This window comes from Terrapene carolina, unplaced genomic scaffold (assembly GCF_002925995.2).
Source record: "Terrapene carolina triunguis isolate 2854851 unplaced genomic scaffold, T_m_triunguis-2.0 Scaffold386, whole genome shotgun sequence".
Classification (NCBI taxonomy): domain Eukaryota; kingdom Metazoa; phylum Chordata; order Testudines; family Emydidae; genus Terrapene; species Terrapene triunguis.
The window spans coordinates 399,854-426,464 of NW_020664737.1; the positions used below are offsets into that span (position 1 = coordinate 399,854).

Consider the following 26,611-nt stretch of genomic DNA (forward strand, 5'->3'; position numbering starts at 1 on the left):
TACGCATTGCTCAATTGCCCTGTGAGGTTAGGAGCAATATGCCCACTTGACAGATTGGGAAACCATCAATGGAAACTTCCGGCCCAATCTGATGATTTTAGGCATTAAAAGGCGGCTCATCACTTTAATGTGTAACCAGTTATTTGGGTTCATATAATATCGTCCACAGAGGACATTGTGCTGCACCCTCCTATTTGCCTTCCCCTGCTTCTGCAAAGCTTTGCTTGCCTTTTTTGTTATGATGTGTGAGCATTAGTAGTCAGGTTACCGTTGGAAGTGTACGAACCCACTTATGTTTGCGTAGTCCAGCTCTAACATATAGTGTTGAACAGGATATTGTTCTCTGAGTAACATATTATGAACCTAGATTAGAGTACGTTACCTAGTGGGAACAGTCCGTAGCATGGTTTGATTAGCATGCTTGTCAGAATAAGATCCCCGTCAATACTGCTAGGTTTAAACACTGCTATGTAGCCACAGTAGGGTGATCAGATGTCCCGATTTTATAGGGACAGTCCCGATTTTTGGGTCTTTTTCTTAAATCGGCTCCTATTACCCCTCACCCCCTGTCCCGATTTTTCACATTTGCTGTCTGGTCACCCTAAGCCACAGCCTGGGTTCACCTTGAGCTTCTAAATCTTAATGAAGATGAATGGTTAGAGCAGTGGGTTCACAACAGCTTTCAGACATCTTAATTGTTCACATTGAAAGGTTCAGCACTAGGGAAGGACAAGAAAGATTCAGCCCTTCCTCTCCAGCAGTGTTATCACAAGCTTTCCAGTCACTACTTGGTGGCATAAACACTTAAAATAGTCTCGTGCAATCTAGAATCCCCAACAATTATATTATTGATTTAACCATCCAGCAGACAATGGGAGAGGACAAAAGCTCCCAGATTGGGGAGAAAATTACTTGAAATATATATATTGTCTTGAAGGACATTTTGAGTTCTGACGCAATCCCCTCAAGTCATGCCTGGTTTTTTAACCCTGTGAGTACTGGCATTTCCCAGGGATGACACCACATGAATGCTTCTGAAGACATGAAAACTTAACTGTTTGGACAGTTGTGGATATGTTAGAGCCGCATTTTTCAGACTATTATCTGCATCACCTTCCCCCAGCCAAGGAAAGAAAAACCCCACAAGGACTTAAGCTGCTATACAGTGGGGTGTACTGTACACCTCCATGCCCCGGATTTGGGGAATCTGTCCCCGTGTTCTGAAACCTATTGTTCTAAGGACCCATAATGGGTTCACATTCCAGAACCGTTCAGAAATCCTTATATGGCATCATAGCCAGACTCAAACAAGTTAATAAAAATGACATGGTGGTTAAAAAATCAAAGTCTGACACTAGCCATGTCTCCCCTAATGGGACAGCAGTGTATAGTCAACAGTGTAACATCCCCTTTAGACTTGTACACCCTTTGGGCCAGCGCTGTCATTTATTGTGTTTGTACAGTGCCAGGCACAATGGTGGCCCTGACTGGGTTGAGGCTTCTGGAACAGAAACATTTAATAATAATAGGGAGACATGCCTTTAATGCAGCCCACGTGCCTTCCTCCACCAGGGTCCCAGAAACGGTATTGTTCCCTGCAGTCAGCGGGAAGAGGCTGACCTCCAGCTGATGTGATCCCAAAGCAGTGGCTGGGCAGTCAGTAGATCTGTCGGTCTCCAGCCAGGAACCAGCATCGCTATGTTGCTCCCCAAAGTGACTCAGAGTGAGGAGTTTTACCTCAGCTGTCCTGACCGTTGGTGCAGTCTCTCCAGGCCAAGTGCCCCAAAGGAATGGCATTGGGAGATGGAACCTATTATAATTATTTAGTAACTGTAATACCCTGAAGCTCCAGTCAGGATCAGGGCCCCATTGTGCTGGACGCTGGACATGTTAGACAGCATCCCTACCCCAAAGAGCAATTAGGTTTAGTGTGGCCTCGTCTAGCTCACACAGCTGCAGATCACACTGTGTTCCACCACTCAGAGCCCCCCTAATTCTTTGTTGATATGGAAATTGTCCTTCATGCTGAGCCAGTGGTTTGCTCTAGACTCGTAATGAGTGGCTTCTGCATCCCTAGGACCACTAGTGGCTGTGTATCTTTTATGGCACTCTAAACATTGAGTGAAAATGGTGTTCTCAGCATGGGTTAAATTGCTAATGCGCCATGTCAGCCTGCTCAGCAGCTGTCTCCCGTAAGCTTAAATCATGGCACTAATGCAAGCTGTTTTTGCTTTTAACAGGGTACACCGCTGGGACTCCATACAAGGTCCCACCTACCCAGAGTAACAATGCACCACCTCCCTATTCTCCATCTCCAAATCCTTACCAAACTGCTATGTACCCCATCAGAAGTGCCTATCCGCAGCAGAACCTGTATGCCCAGGTACGTGTCTAGCAAACTACAGAAAAAAATAGCAGTAAAAGCTTGTGTATCATCCAAGTAACTGAGAACATATTACTGGTGTAGATACTATGTTTCAGACTATGTTAATTCACCTATTTCTATCTTGTATCTATACCATCTGTGCAAACTTCAAACCACAGCCTATAAGCTTGGACCTGGTCAGCATGTGGGTGGGAGACCTCCACGAAAAGCCTTCTGTAGGTGTTGGAGGAAGTGGGTGAGATTCTGTGGCCTGCGTTGTGCAGGAGGTCAGACTAGATGATCATAATGGTCCCTTCTGACCTTAAAGTCTATGAGTCTATGAATCTATAAGTGATGCTGGTGGTGCTGCCTAGCAGGGTGGACCTACCTCTGAATGATATCTGCTGGGGTTGTCTTTTACACTTGTGTAGCTTGTCATGTCAGTGAATTGGATTGAACTGCTCTGTGGTGCTCTCTGCTCTGAGTCAGTACTGAACCAAGCCACTCTAATTCTAAGAAGCATTATGCTGCCGGAGGATGCTGTCTTTTGGATGAGATCTTTACCACCTGTGGTCATTGGCCCTGTGCGGCTTTTTGTTAGTGTTAAAGGTGTTCACTAATGCTGCATGCATCCAGCAGGCTTTGGTTTGAATGGGCTCTAAGAACCAAACCCAACAGGCTGGTGCACAAGGAGCAGCAACAAATCAACTCTTGACGATTCACTTTCAAGGAATCTCCCCTCTTTTCCCCAGAAACCTTTGTCCCTGGTTCAGTCACCGGCCTTTCTCGGCAGTCCCTGGCACACCCTGCGTCAGTGTTAGACGTGCCCCAGGGAGCTGTGGCTTTACTCCTCTTTTTGTCTTGGGCTGTGTGTTTCCTCTGTGGCTCTCCTCATTTGTCAGTGCAATGGGTGGCTGCTTCCCCCATCCTTGTGCAGATTCTTCTGGGGGGGCCAGACAACACTGCTGCCTCTGTGCTCCTAAAAGGGATTTCAGGGCGCGAAGATGTGGCATGCCCTCCTCTCAGCAGACCAGTGTGGACTGCAAAATGTTCTAACTCCTGCTGCCATCTGTTGTGTTACTGACACACCATAACCCTTGTAGTGCCCCATAATGAAGCATGTGGTGCACCCCCATAACCCTTTGTGTAAGATTGCTGAGGTCCAACAATTCCTTCACTGCTTCTTATTGCTGTAGTTTTTGAGCACTGTTGAGCAACACTTGATCCTACTCAGAATCACAGCAGTTGGCAGCAGGACAGGGGCTGTTGGTTCTTGGTTGTCTCAAAGCTGGGCAGAGAAAAGTATTCTGTTCCATGGAGGATTTCACTTTTTCAAAATTTGGGTTTGTTCCAATTCACAATGAAAATCCCGAATTTTGAATTTTTCCACGGAAGGGACTTGGGGACCCTAGAAGCCCTCTGATCTCTGACTTAGAGGCAGTCCACCCGGTGTGCATTGAAGGAGCCAGGGGGACCAGCTGGCAAGAAACCAGGCAGATTTTGAAAACTGCCCTGCCTGCTTTCTGGGGGGGCTTCGTCGAAATCACACAGTCTCCTCAGAACATTTCCATTTCAACCAACTGGCAAATTCCAACAAAAAAATAGTGTTGGAATTTTTCTGACCAGCTGTCATGGGACTCCTCTCTGTCAAAGGTGCCTGTCACCATTGTGTCTAAGCCCCTTTCCTCAAAGACCTTTCTGGCCTTTAAGTACAGAGGGCTGGAGAATTATGGCCTCTCTGAATGCCCAGGAAAGCTGTAAAAGAAGCCCCCACTTCCTGGATGAGGGAAGCCCTGACCACCCCACTCTGCCCCCGGAAGAGATGTAATGGTAAGTAGGGGGCAGGACCTCAGGGACAGCTAGATGCTGTGCAAACCCATCAGCACACCTGTGCTAAATGTCAACCTTTCATATTGTATGCTCAGCAAATGTGCATAGTAGAAGCACAGTCACTGCATCCTAGCCCTGTCCCCATAGCAGCTAGTTAAAGCCAACAAGATGAACCAGAACAAGATAAGGCCTGATTCTGATATCACTTCAACCTGTTTTACTCTGGTGGTTAATGGAGTTACTCCAGGTTTACACAGGGATAAATGAGATCCGAATCAGCTCCACGGGATTTAAAATACTGAAAATCAGCCCTTAAAGTGTTAGGGAGTTGTAGCCTAGGATCAGGGAGTTGTGCCCTCCCCAGCTGTGCATGTGAGGGCGAGAATGAATGACCCGCAGAGCATGCTGCTGCCCAACCATAATGCAGAACTTGCCTTAGCTCTCTCACAACAGCCGCAAAGGACAAGGACGAGGAGGTGCCCAAGCTAATGATTTTTATCCACATGTGAACTCAATTCTCATGCATTTACCCAGCGTTAGTACAGTGGTGAACACAGAATGGATGCAGTGTGTATGTTAAAGGTCTTTTTCATGGCTGGCTGGCTGCATTCTTTTCAGTATGTTAGACCAAGGCTGCTTGTCTGTTGGCCGAGCTGTAGAGTTCTCCAGATTTTCTCCCATCACGAGTATGACAGTAGAAATGGGGTCTTTCTTACTCTGCCCTATAAAGGACCTGGGGCCATTTGCTGGTTTCTAAAACACTGTAACTGCAATAGAGCAGCTGGCTAGGCTGGAGGAAGAATTTGTGCAGGGTGAAGGAGAGAAATGGGGGGGAAGTCAGTATTTGTAGTATAAGACATACAGGAATTGATCAAATGCCAAGTCAATGGTTACACTCCCATCAGGCTGTACGTCCAGAACAACATGTCTGACTTCCAGGTTCTCCAATTCCAAGGCTGTCTGTGCTAGCCTTTGTTTCTGATCTTCCCCACCATTGCTAGTTCCAGGTCAGCTCCAAGAGGGTGGTAATGGTGGGAGCATCAGTGTAGATGAGGGCCAGGCTGAGGCTACCCAACCCAGTAAGACATACATTGGTGACCATTGGACCTTGTCTACCCTAGTGCCTCCACCATCATCATCTCCTGGGGAGCCGCCTTGGGGGCACATTTTTCAGAACAAAGCCTTTGTAGACAAGACACAAACACTCATCCCACTTCCTCCACATGTCTTTTTTTATGGAACTCAAATAAACTCCTCCGTGTTCATTCAGAGCTACTGCCTCCGCGTATGTATCCGGACTGGGATTTTCCAACGTGACTGGCGATTTTCTGGGCCTGACTTGGGACACCTTAAAGGGGCCCGATGGTCAGAAAGTGCTTATCACCCACCCTCTGAAAACCAAGTTGGGCACCCAAAGTTACTAGCCACTTTGGAAAATCTGGTGCCTGACAACCTCCCCTAGTGTTTGTATGTGACTTAGTGAAACTAGGGCATCTTCTCTTCTCATTTTTTACATCCTAACGTTTCATTTCTTCACGCTGACTTTTACATAAGCCAATTTAGACATAATATGTCCCTGTCCCCCTGTCATTCTCCTTGGTATTGTGACCCCCTGCTCCCAACTGTGTATCATCCTCACATGAATGCCGCTATCCTACGTCCACTCTTCCTGCTTACTGACATACAAAGAACAACATTTCTCCCAACACTCAGCCTGTAGCACTACACCAGTGACATCCCTATCTGCCAAATTGCTTCTGTACACAGTCTTACCCTCTGTGTTTGTATTCAGTGCAGTGGCTCAGTACTAACATACTGACCTTAAAGTGTAATCATCTCTGTATGGCATGCATTAAATCCATGGATTGTACTCATTCCCCTTCACAGTGAAGAAGGATGTTTTTGTTAAGGTGATCTGCAAAGGGACGGGGGGAAACTGGAGAGTGTCTCCTCTTTTGTGTTTTTGATATATGAAGGTGACCTCAAAGGTTGAAAGATTTTTTGTTTTGTTTTTTTAAATCTACTTGTTTTTTGCATTAGAAATTCAGGTCTTGTCTACCCTGGAAGGCTGTATAGAGATGGGCAAACTAGTGGGATTATGACATCATGGAAGGCTGAAAGCCAAGCAGTTGAGAAAGGAAAGGATTTTTTAGCCAGACTCTTTTAAACTTCATTTTTTAATACCAGTTTAAAACTCCAATGCAAATAAGGCCTTTGGAATGGGAGAAAGGATGGTCTTTGTTAAGGATTCAACAAGCTACCCCTTCTGGGGAACTCACAATACACATGGAGATCTCCAACAAGTCTCCAAGCAAAATCAACAAACATACCAGACTTGACATTCTCAATTTTTCCTGTGACCTAAAAAAAATAAAATAAAGTAAAAACGAACTACAAAATGATGAAACTTTCATCCCTTCTTATATCATAAAGAAGTGGGAGAAAAGATACTAAACCTTTTTTTCCACTTAGCAGGTCACTGTTAAACATATCTATGAAAATTCCAAATTCCTCTGCCCCTGCTGATGTCAGGTGGACTCCACACAGTTAGAATGTGAGATCCAATTAAATTGCAAGTTTCTCATTCCCAACAGAGCTGGTGGTGAAGCCATTAATGGAGCTTCACTGATTGATTGATTTTTACCACAGACTGAAGATCCCCTGTGGGTTTGGTGCATGTAGCTAGACCGTTGATAATGATATAGGTCCTGGCAGGTAACTCAGTGGACTTTCTTTTTGGTGCCACTTCTGTATCTTGGAGGCCAGTTGTGGCTTTGGGGCACATAATTGCCCTGCGCTAAGGGCGGACGAGGATCTAAATCAGGGGTCAGCAACCTTTCAGAAGTGGTGTGCCGAGTCTTCATTTATTCACTCTGATTTAAGGTTTTGCGTGCCAGTGATACATTTTAATGTTTTTAGAAGGTCTCTTTCTATAAGTCTATAATATACAACTAAACTATTGTTGTATGTAAAGTAAATAAGGTTTTAAAAATGTTTAAGAAACTTCATTTAAATTAAATTAAAACGCAGAGCCCAGCGGACCGGTGGCCAGGACCCGGGCAGTGAGAGTGCCACTGAAAATCAGCTCACGTGCCGCCTTTAGCACGCGTTCAATAGGTTGCCTACCACTGATCTAAATTGTCACTTGGAGAGTTATAATCTGCTTCCCTGCCTGCTCCGGGTGGCGGGGGAAGTAATATATCCCAGCCCTGTTCCTGGCACCCCATAGTCCTTGGGGTGTGGATGCAGCTGTGGGCTCATCCCATTCCCTTCTTCTTCTCCCACCTTCATGGGAGGGGATAAAGCTCCCCTGCTATGCTGCTGTCGGCAGTATAGGATGGCTGGCACAAGGGAGCAAGAGGGAAGTGCCTTATCTGCCCGAGCAGACACACAGGATGGCCACAATCTGGGTCACACTGTGTGTGTGTGTGTGTGTGTTTTGAACTGGGTTCACTTTATGGACAATTAATTTTTTTAAAAGATCTTTGCTGGAGACCGGGTAAATTATGCCCACTGCCCCCCATCTTCCATTCCATCCCCGTCAACTCTTCACTTCCTCCCACCTTTCCCAGCTCAGGTACCATAGTGATGCGGGGGGTAAGAAACTAGATACAGCTGAACACAATTCTGCCATGTTTCTTAGGAAATACTTTGTTTCTCTGAGCATGTACTGGCTATTCTTAGCCCTCAAGAATGGCTGAGCTCTGTCCCTTGCTACGGCCATTGGGCAGTGTGGAGTTCATTTTGATGGAATACCTGAGCCTTGAGGGTCTCTGTGACCCAGTCACTGTTCACCACTGAATAGTTAAACATGGTTCAAGATTTTGAGAACCGAGATCTGGGCCAGCTTAGCCCCATGGCAACAACCACCATTCAAAGTCTGTTCAACTTTTTATTAAAGATACAGACAAAGAGGGAAAACAGTTAAACAGTGAAATAAGGCTTTCATTCCAACAGCCCGTGTTCTCTTTGGCTGTGGAGAATTTTTATAGGGAAAGTCCCCATTTGTCAGGATTTTAGATGGTATTAAAGGTGGTAATAACTGTCCGTTTTGGGGGAAAGAGAAAAAGTTAGTTGAGCTGGGTTACAGCTGTTGTTGTTGAAATCCAGTCCTGCTTCCCTGAAGAACAAAACAAGACAAACGCACACACAAAAGAGGGGAGAAAGGAACAGCAAAGAGAAAAATTCAGCTTCTGTCTCTGGCGCTCACTCTCACTCGCAGCCTCACCGCTGGCAAAACGCAGAGCCAGCACAGGGTCTTACCAGCCACTCCGAGACTGTCAGCGAGGCTTGGAGACTTGTACCAGCATCAGGCAGTTTAGGGCATTGCTTTTAGCTGCCTCACTGGACACAGACTCACTGTAGTGTTGCAAAAGATATAGTTGTCTTGGTTGGCTCAGCCAGACGTTTATTAAACAGAAAGGGAAAAGAGAGACTAGACAGGGAAGAGAAGAAATACGGCGGGGAGGAAAAGGACAAAGGAGGGAGGAGAGGAGAGTAGGAGCCCAAATCTCTCACATTCCAGGTGCTGTTCCAGTTTTTGCTGAAAAATAGTGGTGGTGACAATGTCATTGGTTCCCTCTGTCTGGCCCAGTCTGGTCAGGATGCCCGTCGGGATCAGGATGATGAAGGCCCAACTGTGTGCTGGTGGATCCTGGGATCCCAGAAGACGGTGCCGGTGGGAGCCAGGATGGCACAGCTGGCTGTTTGCAGTTCAGCAGTGCCCTCCACATTTTTATCTCCCCCCAAAGTTTCCCTTTTAAGGACCCCAAAAACAGGTGATGTGCAGGATAGCTGCAACCCTCAATATTTTGTCCACCAATTTCTGAAGTACCAGGTTTGGTCCATTTATTTCCAATTCCATCTTTTGTTTACCAGTCATGATCTTAACACAGTCAGTTGGCGATATCAGTAAACCTTTTCGTTTGGACCAATTCAATGTTTCTGTCTTCTTTTATTGTCTGTCTTTCTATCTTCCTTTGTACCTTTTTCTGTCAACATTCTTTATTGTGGGTGATTGTGATATTTTATGAACCCTCAGCAACTTTCCAACAGTTATGCTCACAATCAGGGCAGGCCTGATAGACCCCAGTTATTACAACAGGCCTTCAAGGGGCTAGTGTTCCCAGTATCTTCCCCTCCGCTGAAACCAAAGGTAAAGCTGGATAGTTTCCGGATCTTTCCTAGATCCTTTCCTCTCTTGTTACATTATCTTCTCCTCTAGTCCAGAGTTCACCTGCATGTTTTAAACATCAGTGAAAAGTCTCCTCATTGTCTGGTTCAATAGGAAGAACAGTGGATCCTGCACACTGTGTGTGTTTCAGTATTTTAGCTGCTTTGGCTTCTTGGAGGAAGACTGCGCAGCTGAACTTTAGTCTAAATTGCGATACATGTGATTATATTCTCGTATGTGTGTTACATAAATCCGGTGTGCTGTCTGAACGGCTGTCAGTGTGCAGTGGTTCCCCTGTATGTCTGTTGTGCCAGCCCCTTCAGAATTGGGGGTAGAATTCTACTTGATCCTTGACATACTCTCTGTCGTCAAAGGCTGATTTCTCAATCGCCTGCCTTGGCATGATCCTGATTTATCTTAGCACTTCTTCCTCTTCCCTTGAGAAATATATTTCTGCTTCTGGCATTTGTCCAATCAGCTTTTGTGGAGACTGAAGGAAAGAGCTAATTTAATAGCCCAGGTTTATCCCCTTCTTCTGTCAACACCATACCTTGTTAGAGGTTCTCCAGTGGCTATCACTGACTTCTCATGAAATCTCTCTTCATTGTTTACACACTCTAATCTTCCTAACCCTCTTTGTTTTACATTTTTAATTGCATTGTCCTTACATGTCTCCATCTACAGTTTCTCTTCTTTAAACCACTTACATTTAATGCAGTTTATTTTCTGGAAACATACCATTTTCCACCCGTTGTGTTATTCCATCCAGCACTACCACTTTGGTCCAGAATCTGCTCTGTTGAATTTCAGCAGCCTTCATTTCCTGTCTTTCAATCTCACTTTAGGCCTGATCACAACCCTAACTAGATTATGTTCCCTTTTGTGTGGCCGCTATCTGATCTCTCTTTGCATCTAGTTATGTCCTTAGCATTCCTCAAAATTAAGTCGAGCGTTCCTCCTTTTCTTTTACTTGTCACTCATTTTGTAAGGTAGCAGCTACACAAAATATCTACTGACCACACTTACTGCTCAACGTATGTGTACATATGCAGTACATTCTTCTCGGCAATATGCACGGGCAGCTCTTAACATTTCATCTTTTGGCTCTTGCAGGACTTGAATCGTTTCACAGCAGCAGCCCTAAATAGAGGCAGCTAAGCTGGCTCCTACTCATTGTTTTGCAGCTGCTTTATAGCCCTCCACAGATGACATGCTGGTAAAAACAACTGCGTTCTGTCTACCCTAATGCTTTCACCATTGTGGCCACTGGTAGAGCTAGACCAACAGTGGGGAAAGTGTTAATGCAGACAAAACCTTTATAACAACCAGCACTATATGGACCACCTGCCAGGGCTCAATATGGGCCACAATTTGATAACCTCTGGGAGATGGCATTCGTCTTCGCTTCCTGTCCCATTTTATTGTGTGTTGCTGTAATGTCTCGCTGTTCTCAGTTAAAGAGAATTCTGCCCCATATTCTGCCCCAGTTGGGCTGAAGTAATCCCTGGGCCCAGATTCACACCTATGGCAAGCGACACTCCCAGGGAAGCCACAGAGAGTGCTGGGTGTGAAGGGCTTGGAGGATCAGACACCCTGGAAAGTGACTTGAGAGCCTTCAGGTTTAAGGCTATATCAGTGTGTAAACTGAACACCTCCACTCAGTGCAGATGTTGTTTGGAGATTAGAAGGGCCAAAGTCATAAGAAAACACCTTGCTGGTCAAAAGTGTTCTGGGGAAAAACTTTAAAAGACTGAAGGCTTAAAAAGGAAGAAGTTGTACATGGATGAAATGGGAGCTGTTGCCAGTGCTTCATGCACAAAAGTGTTTCAGTGAGAATCTGCCAAAGAGTTAATTTCACAATAACAGAACTGCTCCTGGTCAGCCAGTGTATTCGATATTGTGTTGTACTGTGCATTAGATTGTGACCCCATTGGGGTGGGTTACGTATCTTCTCCTAGCTACAGCATCAAGCATGTTGATGATGATGATGTGCTCTCTTCTGTGACTCAAAAGCATGAGTACCAACCTCAGGGCAGATGGTTAAAAACCAGGGCACAAACCCCAAATTGGTGGTGAGTTCTCTGAGATTTCACCAACCAATTACCAAGTGTAAACGCTTCAGGAACTATAGCAGCCTTAATGTGCGTCACAGATGGTCCTGTTGGATAGTGCCATCTGTCTCACCACCCAGATAAGCTTGTCTTTGTGAGAGATGGCCCTTACACCAAGAATCACAGCAATATTCAGCTTATTCCCAGTCCCAAAGGACCAGTCACTCAATCCAGGTCAAGTGCACCTTAGATCTCACACCAAAGCCAATCCTTGTAGCCAATCTATACTAAACTATATAAAGATTTATTAAATAGGAAAAGGAAACGAGCGTTATTTACAAGGTTAAAGCAGGTAAACATATATACACAAATTAGTTACAATCTTAAATTTCAAAAAGTAGACGATTCCAGACTACGCAGTTGTGGATCTCTTGCTTATGCCTAGATACCTTGTCCTGCACAGTCCAAGCAGCATAGAAATTCAGTTTCTTCTTTTTAGAGATTTTTATCCCCTTCCTCACTTATGCTCTTAGCTGCAAACCAGGGGCGTAGCCATGGGTGGGCCACTTAGTGTCCAGGCCCACCCAAATCTAAACAAGGCTGTAGTGCTGCCACAGTGACCCGGAGCATCACTCTGGCACCTGCAATCCAGGACGGAGCTCTGCACCCGCCCTTCAGAAAGCTACGTTCCGGCAGTTCTGCCGTGCCATTTTCGGAGCTGCCCCATGCGCATGCCCAACTCGCAGGTGTCTGGGGACACCGGGGCTAGGAAGGGTGTGTGGCCAGGGCCGGCTCCAGGCACCAGCGTAGCAAGCAGGTGCTTGGGGCAGCCAATTCAAAGGGGCGGCACTCCGCCAGGTATTGGGGAGGCACCTGTCTTCGGCGGCAATCGGCGGCAGGTCCCTCATTCCCTGTCTTCCTCTTTGAGCTGCCGCCGAATTGCCGCCGAAGAGGAAGAGAGGGAGGACCTGCTGCCAAACTGCTGCAGAAGAAGCGGCGCAGTTGAGCTGCCGTCAAAGTGCCACCGCTCGTCTTTTTTTTTGCTGCTTGGGGCGGCAGAAAAGCTGGAGCCGGCCCTGGGTGTGGCATCGGGGCAGAAGCTGAGCTAACACAGTCTGTCATTGCCCGTTCACCCGAAAGTCGGGGCCCACCCAAATTTCCACTCCTAGCTAAGCCACTGCTGCAAACTCAGCTGATGGGAGGAATTCACGTGCATGATTCATCTTCACAAGGAGGGGGCAAAACAAAAAATGTCTTTTGTCCTTTTTAATGTTCCACAATAGTCCATCTGGTGTCTGTGGATCTTCTCTGTTGGGCAGAGCATAACAGCGTCTGTTGGAGACCAGCACTTTACACGAATTAATGTCTCTTTCCTCTCTGGTGATTTACACAGTCACAGGGGCTCGCAATACAAATGGTCAAATATTACCTTACAATGTGGGATAGAAATGTTACAAGTGAGATTAATGTATGCAGCAATCCAATGAAGTCTAAACAGTAAACACATTCTTATAATCCTAATCCCTATTTTAACAGTACTAACACATGGAGGAGCCAAGCTGATCCCAGCTATGTATTTGTCAGTCTTCAGTTGAGACATGGAGACCTTGGCATGAGCTGGCACCTGGTCTGCCAGCGTCACAGGTGCACAATAAATAATCATGATTTAAGCCCAAATGGTTGTGTTGGTGTAATTCAGTGATGACAGTACAGCATGTGTTATCAGACTGAGATCTAGGGCATGCAGAGTCTGCGATCATCTTGAAATAAAGTAACAAACTCGGAGATTCTCTTTCCATCAGGACGTGTGCTTTCAGTCAAACTGAAAAGATTTTCCTATTTATTCTTTCCAACAGGGAGCTTATTATACACAGCCTGTGTATGCGGCACAGCCTCACGTCATCCATCACACCACCGTGGTTCAGCCAAACAGCATTCCATCTGCTATCTATCCAGCCCCTGTTGCTGCACCTAGGACTAATGGTGTGGCCATGGGAATGGTTGCTGGGACCACCATGGCAATGTCAGCAGGTGAGAATTAACTCTTGAATATGGCCAGTAAGGGGATCCCTCAAAATATCTAAAGAAATAATGCAGCTATGTTGTTGTGATGTAACGGTGGGACTTTCGTAGCTGATTGTGCCATGAGAAATAAAATCTCTGTATATCAAAAAGATGCCAGCACATAAATATTTGTCCATTTTAAATTCAGTGTGTGTCTCTGCGGTCTTTACTCCTATTGTGCACATTAAGAATTTGCCTGAATAAACTTAGCAGAATCAGTCTTTAAATGTTGATGTAATATAGCACATTGCAACAAAGTAATTTCAAAACCAGTTTATACATGATTGCTTCTGAAATGTGGCCAACAACCCTCAAAGTTATTTCAGGGATTAAATTAAGAAAGCACCCAGTGCAAACTGCATTTTATTGTCCCTAATTTCCATAGCTAATTGTGCAAAAGTGCTTGCCACAAACATAATGAGTTTTTCCTGCACTAAAAGGGAAGCTAAATGTAGCTTTATCTGCCAACCTCAATGCCTTTTTAAACAAAGGTTCAATCCATTTGCTCCTAGTAGCGATTTAACATTCACATTTTCAAAGATAACAAAGTAGACCCTCCAACTGGCTCACCCTATAGGGACACATTCTTAAGACTTTAGGTATATTATTCCTACTCTGTTCCATCTGTTCCAGGAGCAATATAGCAAGCAGCTTCATTCCTTATTCACAACACTGTGATCATATCCTCAAGTTCCTTTTATAAGGTACTTATAATGTTGTTGACGATGTTAGTATTAAATATTTTGACAACAGAAACATTAATGTTGGCATATATATAATTCCCAAATTATATGTAATTTTTTCTCAATATTTAAATCCTGATAAAAGCAGATTAATAGATATCACCTAAAACAAAGGACAAAGAATCTTTTTATTTGCACTACAGTTTATATTTCTGTCCTTAGCTGATATTCAAAAAAACAATTGTCAGTATTGCTCCTTGAATTGTGCAGCAGGATTTTTAAAGATTGTCACAGCTATACATTCACAGCAATATACTGCATGTCTTCTTTGCTTGCTCCAATAATCTGCGAATCAAAAATAGCTGTTTGTTATGGGAATCTCTGTCACGAATGGCAATGCCACAGTCTGTGTACAGCAGGCACCATTCAAATGGACAGTTCTCTTTCCTGTGGTACGTGTAGTATTCCCTAAACTTACATTGGGAAGGAAATGTAATTGCTCCATGTGGTCAGTGTCCAGTTTTTAACAATTAAAAGTTCTATGGGCATAATTGTTGTACAATTAACAAGTTCTATGGGCATAATTGTTTTAAATAGTCATTCTGAACATCAAGATGACACTTAGAACAAAACAGTCTTGAATTGTATTCTGCACCTCACATCACACATGGTCCAAAGGCTGTTTGAAAGTGCTATTTTGAAAGCCTTCAGAACTATTGATGTGTTAGCAACAATGGACTAGTGGACTTCGTAGAAATTAGAGGTGGAAGAGACCTAATAGGACATCCAGTCCATCCTCGACGCCTGCTGACATAGCTTGGTTCCCTACACAATATTCGCCAATGCTCTAAGTAACTCAAACAATTGACCTCCCCCCTCTTTCTGTGCGAGGTAATGCCCAGTCTGATAAACCTTATCATGAGTTAATTTGCCCTGAGAGACTAAACTTCATCCCATCATTTTTAGTTGAAACCTCCCTTGTCATGTACCCTCCTCGGTGTTTATGTACTTCACATTTTTGTTGTGTCTGTTGTTGTAACTTCTTCCATCATCTTTGCCAGGCTGCAAAAGGTTTCAATGAGCCGCTTTTTATATGCCTCTGGCAACAGGGAAAACCTGGAGAAAGGAAGCTAGTAGAAGAATTGAGTGTATGCAGATATGTTAAGCCTAAATGAATTCAGAGTTTTGAAGAGGTTCATTAAAAAGCTTTATTCTGTTCACTGTTTTATCTAACATTGCCTACTTGAGCAAAATGCCTGGGATTGAGTCCTCACTAGCCCAGTCATGTTAGGAAGAGTTAAGGAAGAATAAAGGCAGCTTGTAGTATGTTTTCCCCTCAGATATAGGATCTGTGGCACGGTGCTCGGTGGACACTGTGATATGTGAGCTGAAGGTGTATATCTGTTCAGCTTCAGGCGTCCTTATCACAAAACTCAGCCAGCAGAATGCTGTAAAGTCTTGAGGGTGTTAATCTGTAATACAAGGCCAGTGGCAACTCCCGCTCCCTCTCATGAGGGCCTGATGCTCAGAAATGCGGGTTCTCAGCACTCCCTCATTTCCCTCCCTTCATTTCTTCCCCCGGGCAGCTGTGTCAGCTGTCAGTTGGATCAAGATCTAGGAAAGGGCCGGTTTGAAGCTATGCTTTTGCTCCCAGGTTAGGTGGTGGTCACAGAACTGATAAATGAAATCCTCCATCACTGAGCTGAAGACACCTATATTCAATTCTGGCAGTTTGCACATGAAAGACGCTATATTAACAAGAAAGTCTCTCTAAGCGTTGGCCCAGACACACGAGTTCCATAATGGTAGCAGAGATTGTGGGCAAGTGTGAGCTGGAGGTGTAATTTCCATCTTGGATCGACATACATGCACTGGCTTTGACTGAAAATAGCAGGATAGCCACAGGGGCCTGGGCGGTGACTTGGGCTAGCTGCCCGAGTACAACCTGTCCGAGCCCACAGATAAGTCCTCAGGCAGCTCACCGTGCTGCTGCCTATGCTGCTACGGTTACATCTCTGTCTTTAGTGTATGACCAAAGCTAGCGCGTATGTCTACCGGAGCTGGAAATTACACCTCCAACTGCTGTGTAAACGTACCCTGTATGTAGGCAAACAAGGAGTCATTCTGCAGGCTGGACCCAGTCAGCAGAGCCACCCTGACTCTAAATGCTGTCTGCCATCTCTCTCTCCTTCCTGTTTCAGGAACCCTGTTGACCACTCCACAACACACTGCAATTGGAGCACATCCAGTTTCTGTGCCAACGTACAGGGCTCAAGGAGCCCCTACCTACAGCTATGTACCTCCACACTGGTAAACGTGATGGCCAATCCATGTAAGTGCTGACACATGTCTAATGTGCATGAGGTTTTTAAAATCTTCATTGTAGGCCTTAAAAGGTGAGCTGCAAACATCAAACCACTGTAGTAGAACACGCTGCATGTCCCACTAGTAGCAGTCAGGATAGCATTTACTTTCCCCTTGCTGCAGAACTGCAGGTTTTCTCCGTTCTTTATGCCTTTGTAAATACAGAAAAACCTACTAACACTAGCCACCAAAAAACCGAATAGCATGGGGTAATGAAAACGGAGGTGCTCCAGCTGGTGTTCAAGCAATACCTAACCCACCTTTGTCAGGCCTGCACTCTAATGTAAAGCTTTACCAGTGACCTCAGCAATGTTAAGACACAATTACTTCCCAAGTGCAGGCAACATGCCACAGTCAGATATGCTGATCTCTTGATAGAACTGATACAAAAGCATGAGAGGTCCCTGGTAAGGTTTTGCTTTAGAGTGCAAGTTCGAGGAACTTGGGGCACGTCTTCCTTTTGGATGTCTGTTGGAGATGGCAGCAAAAGCCTTACGGAGCCCTGGGGTGTGTTAGCGACAGTGTTGTTGGCAATATGAAGGTGGAAAGGAACACACAAGTCTTTCCCTTTCACTTCTGGCCTCCATGCTTTGAAGATTTTGGATGGATGGATGGCTATGTCCTGCTGCAGCCTTCACTGACACTAAATGTCATTTTGGTCTGCCGCTATTTATTGGGACAGCGTCTCTTGTACCTGCAGTTGTTCATTTATATATCGTGGTAGCACTCACGGGGTCCCCATCAGGACTGGGTTCCTATTACTCTTAGGGTCCTGGAAAACCCAGCTGGCTATTTAAGCCATCCCCTTTGCGCTGCCAGACAGCCACGGGGGAGTGGGGAGAATACCGCCCAGCCTGCTCAATTAGCATGCAGCACCTCTCACAGCAGCGGATGAAGCTCTGAGATTTCCCTGCATGCCACACAGGTGAGGTGAATGCATTTGCGTCTCAAATTCATCCTGAGGGCAGTTATCTTAAACAAATCTCTCCTCACAGAATACATTATGTCTGACTAATCTTTTCTGTGAATAATCGTTACACAGTATAATTAGCTGAGAGCATCTCAATTGAGTATTTCTAATCCTCTGTATGTGTGTGTGTGTGTGTGTGTGTGTGTGTGTGTGTGTAAAATCGATTGTGAGATGCACTGACACTGCTAGAAGGCCAAAGCCCTCTCTCGTTATATCCGATAGAAAACCCATTCAAAGGAAAAAGTGTTTATAGACTGTAGCAGTGAAACGTATCAAGCAGACAATGCATGATAGGGAGAAAAATCCAGCCCTGTCTGTTTCTGCATCCATGCTTCTAACTTTGTCTTTTAATTTGTTTGTTCGTTTACAGATCTGGAGTCAAACATTGTATGCAACTACTCAAGTCTTACATCGGTGCTGGAGCAACTGTACCACAGCACCAAGTCTGTTTGCAAGAACAAAACAAAAAGTGCAAGGGTCACTTTATGCATCTTTAGTGTTTTTTGTAAAAGCTGCTTTTTCTAATCTTCTGTCTCTGTTTTTTTCCTCTTCTCCCCCCAGTCCCACCCAAATTGTGTAACACCACATACTGACACTGAGCAGTAGCCAAGTTCTCTCTTTGGTCCTCTCATTTTAAAGCTCAGAATATTCACTTTTCTATGGTGCCCCGTTCAGTGGTGCAAAGATCCCTGTTGGCTGGTTGGTTAGTTACTTTTTGTTGTTGCCAAGAGTCTGTTTTATTTGACTAGTAAGAGCAATTGATGTTCAGGGTACTATGTGAAAAGCACAGCATTGGTAGGCAAGTTTCTTCCAGTTTGGTTTCTTTTTTTGTTTGTTTGCTTAATAATATAAATTATTTAATTTTCCATAACACATTACAAGAAAATTGGTGTCTTCCAGATAGGTGTTGTGGTAGGCTATAATTCATTCTCCACATTTAAATACTGACCTCATTCCTTCTTCTGTAGGATTAAGGGAATATAAACCTTCTTAGCAGCATCACACACTTGTCTTCAGAAACAGAAAGACTGTTCACCACCAGGGGTTTGTCTGCTTTTTAAAACTGGGGGAATATACTCCATACAATGAGAACAGAGAGATGGAGGGGAGATACACACTGCCATAGGAATTGGATCTTGTTGGGCAAACAAGACACCCCCTGTGCCGGTCCGTATTAATTTCACTGTGTAACCGACAGGACGGTTCCTTTCACTTGCTAACACAGATGTACGCTGGGCAGTTGTAAAAGGAAACAAACAGATTTCCAGTTGTTAGTCGTAATAGCCTCCCCAGGGGCCAGCGATTTGGGAAGAGAGGTGGAGAAGCTGGTGGAGAAGAGTGTTTAAGGTCGAGCTAGGGAGAATATAGGTCTGCTTTGCCCTGCATCCACTCCAGGCACAGAGACACCAGTGTGAGGTTGGTGGCTATATCAAGACCTCTTTTTAGTTCAAACTTAACTTGGGTGCAATTTGTATCATGATGTAACTTGGGTTCTAAAGCAGGTGAAAGTGTCTCCAGTCACTTTGATTGCTAATTGAGCTCCACTACTGTACCACGGGGCAGATCGCAACAGTAAATCAGGGTGCCGGTCTTGTTTCTTGGAATACAATTTAACTCCATAGTAGTCACAGGGAGAGCTTTATCTGAAAACAGTTTCTTACATAGTAGAGAATAATAGCATCAAAAGGCATTCGCCAGTGGATAGGCTGATACAGGGTGCTAGAGGTCACACTGCTTTGAACAGAAAAGAATAGGAAATATGGTGACTAACATGAAGCAATAGCAATAAATTTGTTGCCTTACTAGCTAAAAGGCACTTAACTGGAGGAGATGGAAAAACGAGGGCAATCAGTCATTTAGTTTGGTTTAGAAACTAAAGGCAACAGGCCTGCACAGCCAATGGGATGTAAGCAAGTCACTGGTTTTTTAACCCCGGAATTACCAAAAGGGAGAGCTGGTGTAGTCAGCCATGTGTCGTTTCCATTTTGTTGGCTATTTGTGAGGTGTCTGAGTAGAGCAATAAAGTTTTGCAGAGGGAAGGAGGCAGGAATACAAGTATTTAGAGATGACGGGGAAGGTCCCTATGACTTATTTTTCAGTTATTATCCCAAAGCACAGCACACAAGACAGGGGATGGGTGGTTCTGTGTTTTGTTTTGTTTTGGTAGAGAAAAATGGTGTTTTTTTTTTCAAGCTGTGCCAAAAGAGTTCCATTCACCCCAAGGCGTGTCCGCGGCTCTGATTTCTCTGGGCCTCCAGTACAATGGTAGTGGGCCAATCTAGAGTCATTTTTTAAAAAAGAATCAAATTAACAGAAGTATTGATGGGGAATAATTTCTTGTGCAGCCAGCAGGCCTGGACTCGGTTCCCAGCCCAAATTAATGGTGTTGGCCAATCATAGTCTATGCTAACCGCTGGACTTGGATCATGCATACTGGACCTTTACCTTTAGCTAGGGATGACGAGAGAGTGATTTGCAAGGGGGAACCTGTTTGGGGTTTTCCCCCAGGTAAAGATTCTGTTCATCTACATGCCAGATCCTAGAATCTTTTTTTTTTTTTTTTAATTATCTAGGCTTTCAGCAGCAGTGTAAGGCTCCAAATCCAGTACAGCACTTAAGCACAGGAGTAGTTCCATTGAACTCTGGGACTGCTCATGTGTTTAAAGTTAAGCCCATGCTTAAGTACTTTCCAGCTGAGCATCTGCAGCTCTCATTGAAGTCAGTGGGAGCTGCTGGACCTCAGCACCTTGCAGGAGCCTGATTTTAACCGGGGTGCATCAGGGCTGCTGTCTCTGCGGCTGGTTTTGTTGTTGGTTTTTTATCCTGGTCTTTTACCAGATCCAATGGTGTGTCAGCAACTCTAAACCAGGAGTTTCTATTTTTGAAGGAACTCTTTTTAAAAGAGTCGAGCTCCGATTCTCCTTCCTTGCCCCCAAAGCAGCAAACTGGCAAAGCCGGAACACCGCCATTTTAATCACTTGTATTTTTTATTTTTAAACCAATCGTGGGGGGGAAGCAAAATTTCATAAGAATTTATACCGTGTGGTATTTGTGTTGCACTTTGATTTTGTAAAAAAGAAAAAGGAAAAATAAAAAAATGAAAAGAAAATATTCAGTGTTAACCTATGTAGCTTTGCAAAGTCCGGTCTTAGGGTTAGTACTTAAAGGGGAATGTGTGTTTTAACTGACGTAATTACTGTACTTCATTCTTTAACTGTTTGTAACTCACTGAAATTAAATCCAGGCAAATATCAGGGGGATTTAAGAGCACTCAAATACCCTTTTTGCCCTCACTATATTGTAGGTTTCTTATTAAAGTGACTACATATCAAGGTTCATCTGTCAGTCGTGTTTAAACATGCTGCACTGAACATGTACCATAGAATAAACAATGCTAGTAAACTTGATGGTACTAGAATTTACCCAGTCTCAAGAGCTGTTAGCACCCTTTGGGCTATGTAAACTAGTATGTTTCAAAACAAGCCTCCTTCAGTAGCTATTGTTCTACTTGTATGCAATATACTCCGTTAATTCTTTAAGCAGTTAAGATAGGATCCCTAAAATGTCACAATCCCCTTTTTCGTGTCTAAAAAGAAAATACTAAGCTTTTTATTAAAAAGAGAGAAAACACTAAATTTGGATTTGAAAGCTTCAGTGTGCCTAATTGAGCATAGAGAAATCATTCTAGCTTGACAAAACTCTACGTTAGTTGTTTGTTCAAAGGACTTTTAACTTCCCCAAATCAAAGCTCTGCATTGCAGTGTTGACGTTTTGAAAGCAGTTTAGGCCTAAAACCGACCTATTTTCCATTACTACTGACTAAGGCTCTAAAGATAAAGAGGAAATGCCTTTGTTAAGGAGAGAGAGATCCTGATATGTGTTGCCATTAATGAGATCGGTTGAGTGTTTTTTATTCACTTGGATTAATAGCGGGTCTGTTCCATCTGACCATGTTATGCATGAGCAGAAACGTCCGTTAGCACAGTTGGAGTGCAAAGATGTAGAATCTATACATCCTGGTAGGGAATATCTTTGATTAGCCACCACATTGTATAGATGCTGCCAGGGGTTTATTTAGGATTTTAAGAACCTCAAACCTAAACAGTCCCACACAGGTACACATTATAGAGTTGTTCCTGTTGAGTTTTATTGCTCTATTCCGACTAGTACATCGCAGGGCGTTGGATTGCAGTGCCTGCTAAAGTATGCAGTGGTTCATAACAACCATTTTGCCACTGAAACAGTCATTGCTTATAAGGAGGGACCCAGATGTAAACACTCCTGATGTTTAAGAAGGTTCAGAATCCAAACCCAGGACCAAATTTTGCAAAAGGGCCTCTGTCCCTAACGATGGTTCCCAGCTAAAACTCTGGATCCACTCACCCCACGAGGGTGTTCGAAATCTGGATCTAAATGTTGTGGCTTGTGCCCATTTCCAGTTCCCATGTTGACTGGCCTCTCCTGCTACCCCGCAGTTCTTTAATACCTTTCCTTAGTCTGAGCAAGGGACCAGAGAGCTCATGCCCCCTCGCAGATCGGCCGGGGCTGCGGAATAGGTCACTGCAGCTGCAGGCACAGAAGAAGCTTCTGAGCAGCAGAGTTTTTAGTGCAAACTTGACTTAGCTGCCGATTGACAAAAGTCACTGCCTTTGATTGACGCATATTGGAAGATGGGGGCAAGATTATTTGCTGAAATATGGTGATATTTGTCCCCAGCTTTATAAGCAATGATTGTGGGTGCACTAGAAAGTTACAGTGTATCATGGAATTAGCCTTACAATGAATAACTGAAAACACCTGCAAGGGGCTAAATCCAGTTTAGCTATTCCAGAACATGCAGGACAAACACAGGAGCAGTTGTTCCAGGCGTCATTCTAGAGAAGAGCTAGGAGTGTATTAGTCCCAGTATAATAAGGAAATTGCAAAACAGACCTGTCACACGATGGATTTTCCGGGTGTCTGACATCCAAGGTTAGGAGAGTGCCAGGAAAGGTGACTCCGCAGAAGAGTCCTAGGGTATTTCAGATCATGAACAAGAGACCAAATTCCAAAGTCGCTTTGTCCTAGCTCCCAGGACAATCGATTCTGCTGCGGTGCCCCCCCACCACTACTTTGCCGTTTTTTAAATACTATGGATGTGCTCTTAGTTCAGTTCCCTAGTGGAGAGAGATCCCCACGACAAAGCCACTAGCCTGCGGAGCACCAACGAATACCTTTGCTGGCCATCTGCTTTGGAAGGGCTGAGAGAGGCTGAGCTGTCTGTTCCTCCTTCGAGAGGGGCTCCAGAAGAAGACTCAGGCACACTGGTGGGGAGCAGTCTAGGGGAAGCCTGCGCTGTCACTGCTGCTGCGCAGGCTGATGGATAAAGAGAGGTCTTAGTCTCCAGGGCTGGCACCGTCCAGCCTCATTCAAGTTCACTTTCAAGTAAGAGAAAGGGGCTAAATTCCAACCAACAAAAAACCCTGTGAACTATTTTAGTTTCAATAATGTTATGGTCAGTTGCAACACTAAACCCAGCGGGCCTGATTCCCGCTTCACATACAGTGGTGTAAATTCACAGTTACTCCATTAACTGCAGTGAAATTACCCTGGATTTATACCTGCAACGCTGAGATCAGAAACTGACCCGGTGCGTTCCCATTTGATGCTGAAATGAGGGCCTCCCATAGCAGGGTTGAAAGGACCCCTTCTAAGTAGTAAACCATTTGCAGGAGGCCAAAAAAGCCCAGAGGACATAGACCCATACTGCATCTTAGGGCTGGTCCACACTGGGGCGGGGGATCGATATAGGAAACGCAACTTCAGCTACGAGAATAGCGTAGCTGAAGTCGACGTTTCCTATATCGAACTAAAAGTACTTACTTCGGGTCCACGCGGCGCAGGCAGGCTCCCCCGTCGACAGCGCTTCCTCCTCTCGGCGAGCAGGAGTTCCGCAGTCGACGGGGGAGCGCTTCTGGGATCGATCTATCGCGTCCAGATGAGACGCGATAAATCGATCCCAGAAGATCGATCTCTACCCGCCGAATTAGGCGGGTAGTGTGGACCAGCCCTTAGACATAGGAGTTAGACGGATTGAGGTGGCAACCCTAAATTCTATTGGAGATCAAGACATTTCAGCTCAATCACAGAGCAAGATGAATGCCAGTACTGACTCCAGTCCAGGTGTACCAAACCGAATAGTACCCGTGGTGTTTTGCTGTCAAGGCCTGGAAGATTTTTCTGTCTGTTGAGTAAATCAAAGGAGCTTAGCTGTGGAGTGAAATTACAGTAGGCTGATGATTAATTTGCATTTGCCTGGTCTCTGCTTGGATGATAACACTTCTGGTTGTTGCAGTATCGGATCCCATCTGTAAACTGTTATCCTAGAAATATTCCATTGTCGTTTTTTAAATAGAAACGTCTGGGAAATAACAAGGCCAAGAAACATTCCGAAGCTAGTAAAAGCAGAAGGCAGGGGGCCTCCTTCCTGCAAGCAGTCAAGTCTTCTGTAGTGGTTCTGTTCCTTCTGAACTTGTGTGTTTGATTGCTGGAAAGAGGGACCTAGTTTAAATCAATTAAGGATAGAAAAGCAAGAGACCATCCAGTAACACACAACAATGAAGATATATTTTCAGTGGAAAGGGAAGGGAGCCAGAGCTAATGGCTGTGCAGGTGGACTGACTGAAATGTGTTTTCACGTGGTATAATCCTGTAACAAATGCAGAGATTAGGACTTTGGCAGTGGTTTAATGAGATGATTGCATGAAACATTTGTGGCAGAGAAGCAGGTCCTTGCCTGCTATAGAGTGGTCTGGTGGTCTAATGCTTAGTGGTTCCCTTCCAGCACATTTGATCTGTCACAGTTGTGGCAGTGATCTGGAGTCTGGCTGTTGATTCCCTGTCTTTGTGAATTACACTTTCATTTGGCCTGAAAGATCCTGCCTACTGTGATCCCTTAGAGTTTCAGATACAGTCATTATATGTCCACCTTGCAGGGAAAAAGGAGGCATCATGGGCCACTGAATCTCGGTCTTTACTGAGTCTTAAATTAGGTGAAGCTCTCACTGAAGTCAGTGCCTGATGAGGGACTGCAGGGTAGGTTCTGTGGGTGGGATTCTGGTATAGGACAGAAATTTAACATAGAGGCCCAGATACCTTCACTCACAATGAGAATTGCCTTATTCCTTGAATAGTCCCACTGAAATCAGTGGGACTAATTGATAAGAAAGGCGCTACTCGGCATGAGTCAGGATCCGAAAATCTGGCCCATGTGTGAGTTAACTGCAGTAATTGGGATCCAATATTTAACACGCGGAATCTTTGCTGGAGCTCTGCTTATATAGATTTAATTTTGATTGAAAGCAGTTGAGTGGAGGGACAAGGGGGCCAAAGGGCTATGGAATTGCATCTGATTAACTGGGAAGAGGGTTGTTGTTGGACCGGTGCAGAAGGGGTTAAAATGCATTCACATTTTGTGGTGATATGTTACCTCTGTTGTGACTGTTTTTCTCACCTTTAAAGGATACCTTGTAAATTATATGGTGATTAAAATCCCACGGAAACGGTGGCGAGATGAAAGCATTGTAATGAAAATAACTATCAAAGCTACAGTTATGTCCATTAACCAGTCCCTTATATACCTTTGCTTTAAGACATGTACTGTAATGCAAGACTTGAAAAAATGCATATTAATAGTTGTGCTGGCCCAAATCAATGTCAAAGAACCTTGGAGCACATACAGAATGTGATTCCAAGAGACTCAGCTGTGTGTACGAGTATTTGCTCCTGTATTTTATGAACAATAATAACCTAGTAAATCTTTTGGCAGTTCTGATCTGTAATTTAAGCGCTTTTTACCATACGTGTTATTTAAGTTTTTGTTTTAATGATTGATGTTTATTATTCTTAACTAGAGGAACTTTATGGTTGAACTGAAGTTGGATGCTTCTTTGAGCTACAGGGAGCATTTCAGAACACAAGTCTGTGGGCTTTCATTTCAAACGGGAGTATGCAACATTTCCTAGAGTGCTAGGCAAAAACTAAGTGACCAGGACACAATCATCCCAATTAAAATGTCCATTCCCAAGGTCTATATTTTCCTCACCCCTCCCTTCCCATATAGTAAGCCAGGCTGCGTCTGTTAAAGGTGTTGGTTGATTTCAGTGGCGAGAGCAGCCAAGTGTCAGAAAATGTGTGATGTGTATAGCATGTATCTCACATACCCTCTTGCATTGAAGGAGAAATCCCCCTGAAACACACAAAACAGGGCCCCAATCCTGCCAACAGCTCCACGCAACAAGCCCCTTTGTCTTCACAGGGGCTCCATGCAAGCACCTGGGTCTGCATCTGCACAGCTGCCTGCAAGAGGAGGGTCCAAGACAGAAACGGTGTCAGATCTGTTTTATGTTGTAAGGTTCACATTGATCTAGAGTCCAGACAACATGTTAAACATTTTCCTATAGACAACTGACTTCTTGACTTCTGCAATTCCCTAGGACTCATTTAAGAAAAATCTTCTAGGGACTTTGGATTACGTATTCCAATATTTTAGTGCTATATGGACATTGTTAGTCAGAGAAGCCTAGGAGAAGATGAAATCTGGCCATGCTGTTTTAGAAAGGAAAACCAAGCTGAAAACACATTTTATTTTTGTTTTTTAAAGAACTCAACCAGCTTAAAATAGCAATAAGAACCATCGAGCATTCTGTAAATCCAGTTTTCTTTTATTTAAAATATTTTCAGTCCAAATGAGCTCTTCATTTCAGTTCATATGCTCAGTCATAGAGTTGTAAGAAATGTTTAGACCCTACCTTGCCTTAGGGAGCAGTCTTTTAAATTCACGCAATTTGTGTTTCCTGACTGTTTCTCCCTAAGATAATTGCACTTCGTTTGGAGAGAAACCATTAGATGGGACCATTTTGATGTTAACGTCTAAGGGCCACATTAACATTCCTGAAATGAGTTGGGATTGTGTCCATTCTCCCTTAGTTTTCTTGGGGCTCTGCTCCCGCAAACTCTTAAACACTTAGACCCACTTTGCTTGCGTGAGCAGTTCCATTTCGCTCCTTTGGACTCACCCCCGAGTAACGTGACTCGCCTGCTGGAGGGTGTGCGGGATCAGACTCTCAGGCT

General features: G+C 44.4%; 1 protein-coding gene across 1 annotated transcript in view; it reads left to right on the plus strand.

The window, feature by feature from the left end:
* The window catches only part of LOC112116106 (protein FAM168A), a 74,642-nt gene extending 54,459 nt beyond the window's left edge, over positions 1-20,183 (plus strand). The window contains exons 4-7 of the mRNA XM_029912936.1: positions 2,241-2,383; positions 13,276-13,450; positions 16,368-16,498; positions 17,871-20,183. Of these exons, the coding sequence (XP_029768796.1) occupies positions 2,241-2,383; positions 13,276-13,450; positions 16,368-16,480 (431 nt within the window). The 3' untranslated portion in view covers positions 16,481-16,498; positions 17,871-20,183. The remainder of the gene's footprint in view (positions 1-2,240; positions 2,384-13,275; positions 13,451-16,367; positions 16,499-17,870) is intronic.
* Positions 20,184-26,611: the final 6,428 nt, after the last annotated feature.